This window comes from Hippoglossus stenolepis, chromosome 2, assembly GCF_022539355.2.
Source record: "Hippoglossus stenolepis isolate QCI-W04-F060 chromosome 2, HSTE1.2, whole genome shotgun sequence".
NCBI classification, from domain to species: domain Eukaryota; kingdom Metazoa; phylum Chordata; class Actinopteri; order Pleuronectiformes; family Pleuronectidae; genus Hippoglossus; species Hippoglossus stenolepis.
This window is the reverse complement of record NC_061484.1, coordinates 14,976,175-14,986,747: the sequence shown is the minus strand read 5'-3', so window position 1 is coordinate 14,986,747 and position 10,573 is coordinate 14,976,175. Positions and strand designations below refer to the sequence as shown.

At 42.7% G+C, this 10,573-nt stretch overlaps 1 protein-coding gene across 10 annotated transcripts in view; it reads right to left on the bottom strand.

Annotated features, from left to right (window-relative positions):
- Positions 1 to 323: 323 nt before the first annotated feature.
- Positions 324 to 10,573, bottom strand: part of LOC118115488 (nuclear factor 1 X-type) — a 110,391-nt gene continuing 100,141 nt past the window's right edge. For 9 of the 10 annotated variants that reach the window (XM_035166669.2, XM_035166685.2, XM_035166747.2 and 6 more), the window contains 2 exons: positions 9,076 to 9,164; positions 324 to 5,234 (listed from right to left, as the gene is read on the bottom strand). In XM_035166669.2, coding sequence (XP_035022560.1) covers positions 5,220 to 5,234; positions 9,076 to 9,164 — 104 coding nt within the window. In that variant the 3' untranslated portion in view covers positions 324 to 5,219. The remainder of the gene's footprint in view (positions 5,235 to 9,075; positions 9,165 to 10,573) is intronic. The other variant, XM_047341856.1, reaches the window with a different exon arrangement.

Below are 10,573 nucleotides of genomic sequence, written 5' to 3'. Positions count from 1 at the left end.
AGAAATGAGTGAAAACGTTGGCCTGGTGGTGGCGCTAGATAAAAAGTCAAAGGGTCACCACAGTCAGTAGCATTTGTCTTGTGACTGTCACACGCATAACAAGTTGGTGATGATCCACTAAGCAGTTGATAAAATATTAAAATCTGGACCAAAGAGTTTGATCGACAAACAACACTGGTTTCTATGGAACCACATTACTAGATCTTTACATATCCCAATATCTGCTAAATGATTTAATTTTTGCAGAACATGGTCCAGTTGCAGAGCTGATTCTTTATGTAGGCGTAAGTCCATAGAAAGAAAGACAAGGCACAGCAAGATGGTACAGTCAAGAACATCCTTTTTATTCAATCAGGTGCTGCTCTTCTCAAACTGTGTTTTTCTTCTTATGGAAAAGAAACTGTAATTAACACATGCATTTCACCTAGAGCTCTGGGGGTGTTCTCACAAAGAAGTGGTGCTGCGCTGAGGGTGTAGACAGAGGCATAGAAGAGCTGGGAGTCAGGGGGCCTAGGGTGCTGCCTATTACACCGATTAACCTTACACGCTTAAGAAGATAAAGAACAAAATAAACAACAGAACAAAGACACGGAGCAGTCCAGCATGAGGTGGTCAGAGGGGAAAAAATGGAGGGATTTCCCCCGAATCCTCAGAAATCTGAGGGATCAGGTTCATGCTGGCCTTTTAGCTGGTCTGGTTGATGTGTTGTAAATGGCTAATACTGCTGCGAGGTCTTCACTGTGTGAATCCCGCCGTTAGTGATAATGATTCACTTGAAGTGACTGAAGTTTGAATGGATGTGGGATATGTCCTGGAAATGCGACACCCCCTCTTTTAGCCTCATGCAGGACAAGTCCGGTCATAAGGTGCTTGTAGCTTTCATTTACAGTCCAAGGCGTCCTCTAAGAGGGCCTCAATGACAGCATACCCTGATAGCAAATGTGAAAAGAAATCCAAATTCAAAGGAAACAAATAAGGGGGATAAAACAAAGCCAAAAATAAATATCTAAAAGCAAAAGAGCAAACTCTTATCCTAGTCCAAGCAGCCCTTTTCCAACATCCCAAAGCAGTTCATCCAGCCCTCGAGACCCCGTTAGTCTTCCCTGTAAACCTCTTCAATCCCAACCCCTGAACCCTTGTCATCCCTTCCAAACCCACCCAGGGACACCCCCAAAAGCCCGTCAGCGTAATTTGTTCACTTACATTAGCTGTTGAATGGAGAAGCTGAAGAAGATGGGTATGGTAATACAATGTGAAGCATACAGACAAGAATAACATGTGAGCTAACTGCATTCTGCTCAGACAAAAGTTTTTTTCGGCAAATATTTTTTTCGCCCTCTTCAACAGCGGAGAGGGCGGGAGGGAGGGAGGGAGGGGGGGAGAGAGAAAGAGAGAGAGAGAGACGGAGGGTGACGGACACATAGTTACAGACGACTCCAGTGTCTAAGAGAAAACAGACAGTGGAGACAGAGGGAAAGAAAAAAGCAAGAGCTGAACGAGAACAAGTTTTTTTGCCTTTTCAATTTTTTTTGTCATTATTTATCAATAAAAAGTAAAGAACTAATTCACACCAGTTTCCTTTTGTACTATATGTATATATATATACATGTGTATATATATATATATATACATAAATATATATATATATACACATACATATATGTAGGCTTTTGAAAAGGAAGAAGGATATAGGGGAGGTACAATGGAGGGGATTCTTTTTGAGCTGGAGGAAAAAGTTGCCCGTGAGCGCTGAATGGATAACGACCTTCTCCCTCCTTGCAGCACTCAGGGGCATCCTGCTACCTCGAGCCATTTGGACAAAAAAAGGGGCGATCTGGATTACAAAATGGATTCTGTGAACAAAAGGCACTTTTAAGGGACAACCTTTAACTGCTGGGAAACTATACACTACAGCACAAGCACTATAAGAGTCATTTACAGAGGAGAGGGTGGAACAGGGGAGAGGCTCACCTTGCTGTCCGTTTCAGAAATGGTTCAGACCTCATATCTTTGCCCAATTTTTAAGCTACTGTTTTTTTTGTTTGCCGATTTTCTGCTGATGTGTACAGGAGACAAAAGGTCTTTGTACCGTGTGTGTCCTAACACAACCTGCGGAGCTTCTATCCAGGTCTGGATTCAGGAACATATCATGATGATCATGGGGATAAAAAGATTTGTGGGTGTGAAGCATCTCCCTCAAGCACTGGGAGGAACTTGTCATGTTTTTAATGCCAATGTGGGTGAAAAAAAATGAATTCAACTACTTTTAGTTTTTGCTGGTGAGTTTCAGGCAGTGCATGGGTACGTTTTCTGAAGAGTTTCAAGGGCTTGACAGTTTAGGTTTTTTACTTCTAAAGGTTGAACCAAAATGCCTTTTGTGTCACAACCTTAAGGAATAGGAACCTCTCCCCCCACTCGATACAAATAGAAGAATACAAATAGAGAGAGGAATAATGCTGTTTCCTAAATGGTCTGTTATTTTTGTTCATTACCATTCATTTATAATAATTCTGAATGTACTTTATAGTGTTAAAGCACCAGTTTTCATTTGATGATAGAGATTTTTTTTTATCTGAAGTTGTGTAGAATTTTTTTCCTTCAGCCCTCCCACATTTTTATAAACAAATGATTACACATAAAACATTAAAAAAAAAAAAAAGACAAAAGGAAATAAAAACAAATACCCCCAACATACAAAGACTAGGATTTTTCATGGCCCTCTAGTTTAGAGTCCCGGAGCTTATGGACTTGAAACAAATATTTTTTTTTTTCACTTTTCTCTTAGCTTTCTTAAAAATCTCTAACAGACAAACACAATGATCTACCCAATGCATTGCACGTGGCTCAATCGACACATATTTTTCAATAATAATACTTTCCATCAAAAAACAAACACTTTTTTTTTCTTCAAACCTACTGTCGATTTTTGACATGTTCATCTAGGTATTATGATGCTGCGCTGCAGATGGCGGTGGCGTGTGTGTCGTTCGATTCGTACTGGTAACAGTAAGGTGATGTTACTGAAAACAAGTTGTGTGGGGGAGGTGAAAGTTCAGAAAATAACTAGACTGCCAACAAGCTCATGTAGTAAAAGTTAAAAAGGAGCATATATCATAAATATATATGTATAAGATCTCTCTCTGTCTTTACAAAAAAAAGTTTGCAGTCCTCTATAAAGATCTGTTCTAGGCCAATGGTTTCCACATGCACCAACGCTACCATTCCCCGTAGCTTTAGCTTATATGTGGGAAGAGAACCTGAAGTCAAGTTTATTACTAATTGCATGAAGGGAATACAGAGGCACTTTCATATAATGTTATAGTCTTGATATAAGGTTTTAGTACATAGAGCTAATGTTACTAGAGAGGCTGAGAACGGGGTCTCAGCCCTGTTTACTATCCCTGCAAAACAGAACCAACAGCTGGGCAGTCCAGTTATTTTGTGAGGTCGGCTTTTGTCAGATTGTGTCATGATGAAAATAATACCGAGAGAAATTTCAATGTGAACATTTACATAGAAAAAAATATCTCAAATTAAAAAGACAAATCTTAAGTAAATGAAAAACCATTAACAAAGGCAGTTTGGAGAACCAAATATAAAGGCTTCCCTTTATTAGTTTATGTCAGGTTGTTGGTGGTGTTAGTGTGCATTTTATGTGTGTGTGTGTGTGTGTGTTTTCCTCTGGGTGTACCTGTGACTGGACAAGGGGGGAAACCGGGCAAAGCAATGCAAGGGATGCATGTGATGAGCTGATGCTACAGTGCTGTCCATACGTGAGAGATTTGAGAAACTGTTTAGTTGAAATCTGTGAAGCTGTAAATTCAAGCATGATACTTAATGTCTTACTGCAAACTAAAGAAAAATAAATTTTGACATGCAGAGAAGGTTAAAAACAATCCAAGTGAGACAAAACCAAAACCAAATCTGTCAAAAAAAAAAAAGTTTGAAAGAAAACATCCACAACACAAAATTAAAGCTGATAATATGAAGTTAATGCTGTGCATTCCTGCAAATCCAAATCTGCTTGTATGAATAAAAACAAGATGATATTGTGAGTGGTTGTGAGACAGACTATTCTGTAGAATTTGGTCTGTATGTACTGTAAGCAAGTGTACCTGTGAGAGAGCGTCTTTGCGTGTGTGTGTGTGTGTGTGTGTGTGTGTGTGTGTGTGTGCTGTGTGTTTCAGGGCCGAGACTCAAGTGTCAGCAAAGCCACGTTCCTGCAGCGGCGACCAGCCTCCATTCACCTCTCTAATCGCTCATCTGACCATTGATGTGCAATACTGTTCATCCCTTATTAAAAACTAATAGTGCATAGGTGAGGGGACGAAAGAGCACATGTAGAGTTAGTGTTATGACTGTCTGTCGTGTGTTCACTCGCTCGCACTCGCCTCATGGCTATCACTTCTCCCACAGCAGGACGCCCCTGATATTTGACAGGTAAACAAAGACCAGCCACTTAGTGCATATATGTCACACCATTGGATGGTGTCACCATGATTGGCCAATCAGAAATGAAAGAGGCTCAGGGCTGAGCGAATGAAGCGGCAGAGTGGTGGCGACGCACGCAGGCACGTGGGGCTGTGGTTTAGGTCTGGACCCTGAGCAGCACTGAGCTCCAGGTGAGGTGGGAGGGGGATGTGAGTTGGGTGTTGACCGTGTGGCCCTGGAGGAGACGGGGGTGGAGAAATACGAAGAAATGGAGCCGTGCAATCTGGGTGGAAATCTTTTCAAACTTGCAGCTCTGACTTCATCATTTACCACTAATTTTTCTTGTTTGGATCTCCCAGCCAATGCATGGAGTTTCATTGTGGAGACAACAAAATAAAAAAATAAAATAAAAAAAACGTAACAAAAATGTATAATTGGTCATATGTCAGGTTACCATATTGTGTTTCTTTTCTGACATTTCGTGGTGTGTGAGACAGTTCCTCATCTTCCTCCTCTTACTCCTCCTTGCATTCTGAGGCTGCCCACCCAATGTCATTGAAGTCTTCTGGACGTAGGGGTACGAACATTCCTGTTCAAATCGTGTTGGATTTGGGGGACAGCGTGGGGTTTTATTTTTCGGGGTTCTGTAGTAGTACTTTGAATCGTGTTGGCGAGAGAGAAGGACCTTTTTAGTGTCAGCAGTCTGTTCTTAAATCAGCAGTGATGTGTTTGTTTCTCAAATTTCCAATTTTCATGACACAATTTTAGTTGTTGATTCAGAGGCCTTGTCAGAGGAACCAGGACTGTGGAGGAAATAAGAAAAAAGGAAATTAGTTATTACACAACATCAGCAGATTTACAAAAAGATCCAGCCTTGAACTGCTGGAGTGGAAAATACAGCAAAGAACACAACACCTCTGGGTGCATGCTGATTAATAGGACAGGAACCAGAAGAAGAAAAAAAACATCTTCTACACAAGTATTGTTTAACACAGTCCTCTAATTTAACTTTGTCTCAAAAAAAAATCTGAATTACTGGATAATTTCTCCTCCTTAGGCCTCCAACTAGAATACATGTGCAAGCACTAACAAAGAGTTTATGCTTCATCCACTAGGTGGCCACCTACACCTCCTTTTTTGCCCACATGTACTTGCTGAACTCGGCTGTCTCACACATTGTCGGAAGAAATAACTACCTCAACTTGACTACTTGCTGCTTTTAGGAGGGCTGACTCCGGCTTTTCGCCCAATAAAAACACTTGTGTTGTTACAGACCTACAAATAGCATGAGAGCGGCACTTTTTGTGTATCTGTGTAAACGGCTTTGCAGTGAGCAAACACAAAACTACGACTGCTCTGTCATGTGCTACCAGTTTACATGTAAAGCGATCCTCCTAATATATCTGTGCTCTGCGGGTCCTAGTGGTCTCAGGCTACACTGTGGAGCTATTGAGGGCAGCTCCTCTCGGGATCCGGTTTCTCAGTTTGATAAGAGGGCAGAGTGGAGGCTTTGGCACAGGCGGAGCTGTTCTGGCTGCGTCTGACATTCCACAGGCCTCGGCCCCGGGGAGAGCCTGCGAATCACCCCATCTTCAACAGCAAACGCTCTGTTGTCCCCCTCATTCGAGCAAACTCAGAGGAAGCTTTAACCCCCGTCAACCTCAGTTTATCCTCTACCACCTCTGCCCCCCCCCTGCTTTCCTACCCACGATTCTTTAGCGTTTGTAGTTAACTCCTCCTCCTGGCTCCAACTTCCCTTAACCCCCTTCTCTCTGTCTTTTCCTCTCCCTCTCCTACTCCAGCTCTCCCAATGTAATCCTTGGCAGTGGAAAGTGACCCCCCCCTCTCGCAAACCCCCCCTCCAAGTCCAAGTTCAACTGCCTATGACATCATGTCTGGTTGCTGCGGGCAACCAGACAGCCGGGACGTGACTGTGGAGTGCAGCGAGCTTCGACTAACTCCCTCTAGCTTTTTTCCATCCCTTTCTGTCAGTCCCTTGTACTTTTTTCATACACGCTCCCCTATCTCCCTTGCTCCTCCTGCAGAGCTGAGGTCTCACCACTAGAGAGCTCCTCGGTCCAGCTTTTCTCTGCACTAAGAAGACTCTCTCCCTCTGTCTTGGCTAGTTGGCTAGCAGGCGGCGAGGCGGGCTGGCAGGACCATCGTCTGCACCTCTCCATATGCCAGAGAACAGCAGGAAAGGCAGAGACCTCTGTTACTCACTCTGGCCGAGGCTGTTACTGACCTACTAGGCTCAGCTAACTGGGAGCAGTCGATACCAGTGCCCAGGTTCTTGCTGTGCATGCCGTAAACCCGGCAGATGTGTTCAACGGTGACATTTTTCAATAATATTCAATAAGCAATCACAGGAGATAATAAGTGCCCTGAACAGATGCACACTGTCGTAAAAGCCCTGTTGTTTTTTAGGGGAGAAAATGGGGGGCAAGAGTTCTGGCACAGAGTTGAAGAGTGTGTGTGCGTGTGGGCATAGGCACTGACACACATTTGGATGGTGTGTAGATGTCCACCCAGTGCCAGGGCTACATCTGTGGGAGAGTGGTGCAGGTGGGGAGCTTGAAAATACTAGAAGGAGCAGCAGGAGGAGAGAGGGAGAAGGGGAGAGAGGGTGGGCTGCTGATGCATGGTGGTGGGGCGGTGGCAGCCGCGCAAAGCTGTGCGGAGCAGGAATGCAGATTGTTTCCATGTGTGGGGAGGACAGGAGAGCCGAGTTGGCTGCAGGCAGGTGCGGTTAGCCCCTAATGAGAAAAGTTGTGTTGGTGATGGAGGAGGCCCAAGACACTGCAGCCCAGTGGCAGAGCGCAGCCAAAGCTGAAACCACAATGTAGTGCACTACTGGCCTCACACGCTGCACGAGCACACACTGTGGGGCCGAGCGGAGATAAATCAACACTGCTGGAGCTGAAACTAACTGGCACCGCTTACTTTTCTCTGTAGGGAAACTACTGTGGTGCTGAAACTGTAAACCAATACTGAAACTAAAGGCCTTGATACATGGGCAACACTTTGTGTCAGTGTAGGTGGGAACATTTACAAATGAATGATCGACAATTGCTCTATGGTACATCATTTTTTACCCCGTCCATTATAATAAAGCTTTTATTTGATGGCAATGTGTAACATGTGGACAAGCACAATGTCAACTCCAACAAGCTCCACATTTTTTAAGTTTTAAGAGGCTCTAAAACTGGTATAAGCTCGTAAACGTCTTTGGAAATATTAGTTTGGCAACACTATCCCAACTCAAGGTCGACTTACTAGCATTTTCCAGGGGCGGGCTGACGTGTCGCAGTAAGAATTTTGTGTTTCGTGATGTTTTGCTACTCAGTTAATTTCACTCTAGTTCAACTAGTGTATCTTATTAAGACAACGTCTACGGGAGAACCACTAAATAGGACTATTACATGTGGACTGTTAAATATTTAATCAATGTTATCTTAGTTCTCATTAGTCAGGATTTGATAATGGATCATTACCTTGATTTATTCTGCATAACTGGAACCTGTTTACATGAAGATGAATGAGTCTTAATGAATCAACACCCCCCCCACTCATATTAACTCTCACATTCCTTGAAGCCCAGGATGCGAGGGAGCAGCGATTGTCCACACCACCTCATGAATCAACCCTGTACCTGAAATTAATTCTATCTCATTTGAAACCTTTATTCTTAATCTCTTACATCCAAACTAAAAAAACACAAAAAATAAGTTCACTGTTTTTTCAATTGTTTTTAAATCTGAGTTCATACAGATTTAGTTATTATAGCCTTTATAAAACACGCAGCAAAGGGCCGAACCTGCAGCCTGAAGCCTTCAATTACGAGACTCTCCCAGACTCTAGGTCTTGAAAAATGTAACAATATTTCCGCAAAACCCTCTTGTGTCCGACCAAATCACAATAACAGACGACTCAGAATTTACAATGTCTCTTTTGGATGTCTATCTGAAAATGCTGTTTATTTAAAGAACTCATTTTTTTACTTAGTCCACTGCCATGTGTCAATTCAATGAGGGACAACTACCTCAACTTTACACCCTCTCAAGTTCATGAAGTCATTGGTATAGTGTTGGCTTTAGAGCAGACCTCATAGAAGTCGGGAAAGAAAGGGGCGTTTCACCTATTTATCACCGAGCCTGGTAAGTTAGACTAATAAGATACAAAAAAGCAAATAACTGAGCAAATTGTATCTGCTGATGATGACTGTGTGACAATTATGGAAAAAACCCTCAGAAGTCAAACCTTAGTTGGGACTCAAATTACTAAAGTCCTGATTTGGCTAATTGATGTTAGTAACAGTTATGGATGGCTTCCTGTGTCATCTCAACTTTTAAGAGTCAAAAAATATTTATAGAGTTGCTCACTGGTGCAGAGAGCTGAATAATTAAATGTAGAGACATTATCTGAGCATTGCCTCTCTACCACTGCCGTTGCTCTGAATGGCATGTTTGACCCCGTGAACCCAATAGTCTGGATTAACATTGTGGTGGGGAGTTGCATCTGCATACAGCACTGTGCAGTCATGCTTGCAGTCAGTAATGAGGGGAACAAAGAAGAGGAGACATTTAAACAGAGGAGGAGGAGGATGGGTGGATGTCAATTAAATGAGGGAGGTTGGTGGGGTACCTGAGTCTGCTGGGGGATATTCAGAAAGTTGTCCCGTGTTCCGATGCCGACAAACCGGTTGGGAGCTGTTGAGCCTGGCGTGGAGTATGCTATAAAGAGAGAGACAAGTGTGTACATGCTTTTATAGACACACGCATACACACTGAGCTTATAGTAGTTTTTGATGCTCTCATCTAGACTTTCTATATATTTTATTATAATATTAACTCACTGCAGGTCTGTGTATCACTGTCAATTAATTACTGGGTCAGGGGTACTGATGACCTATTAGTCACATGAGTGAATTTGTTCATGTTGCAGGCAGATTCTTTGTTACTTTCCTTCACTTGGCCATTTAATCAGTGGTAAACAAGGAGATGTACAGTGTCTAATGATTAGCTCTAACATGAAGAAGTTACTTCCCACAAACAAGTGTGCTATTGTTCACAGGTGCTCCTTGGTAAAAAGCCATCGTAATCATAGAAAACCACTGAGGACTTACAGTTATTGTGGACCAATGGAGGAACTCTAATCATGACTAGTGCGCTATTTAAATTTAACAGGCTACGAGGAGCATCTTGCCTACAAAGTGACATCACTCAGTGATGCCACAGGATCAAATTTAGGGCAGTTGTGCTCACTGGACTCCAACATGGCGGCTGTAGTCGAACTTTAGCTGTGCATGACTTGAGTGAGGTTGAGGGGATGGGGATGTGTCGGGGAGTGACAGTGAAAGGGCTGGAAACTGATGCATGAGTGAGGGTGAGCTTGTATCATATGCATGTTTGTGCGTGTGTGTGTGTTTTCCTCATGACTGTAATTACGATATCTTGAGAATCAGAGACAAAATTAGAAAGGGGGGAAAAATGCAGTGATAACAGTCACTGGAATGAGAAAAGAGACGGAAATTGCGATCTTTATTTATATAGATGTTGATATAAATAAATAAAAAAGTGACACGTTAATCTGAGAGAGTTGGAAGGGGGAGGGGAGGAAAGGTTGAGAGGACAGGAAGAGGAGAAAAAGTTAAAACAAAAGGAGGAGAAGGTGCCGAGGTTGCTCCGTCCAGTGCCCCCTTTTGGTGTGCCTCTCCCGTGGCCCGACTCTCGCACTGCACCTGTCTCAGTGGAACCAACCAAAGCCTCACCACTCCCTGATGACACTCCTCTCTCCCACTTCCCCAGTATATAGTGCTAATTAGACAGGTTTGATTATATTTTATCATTCATGTTTAGAGAGACTGGGTTGTTCTTGTTATACTGTGATTTTCATGTTTTTTGTTGTTCTCAATTTTTAATTGTTGTGAGATTTGTGTGAAAGCGGCGAGGGGATTGGGTGAGTAAAGTGGGGCATGATGTTTTTTTTGGAGTCCACGCCAACTGCCCTAATTTTGCTCCCTTTAAAAAGAAAAAAGAGAAATAAAGGAAAAGAAACAAAGAAAGGAGGATATGAGAATATATCAAATAAAGAAAAGAACAAAGCAAAAAAGAAATGAGAGAAGGGGGTAGATTGTATTGCC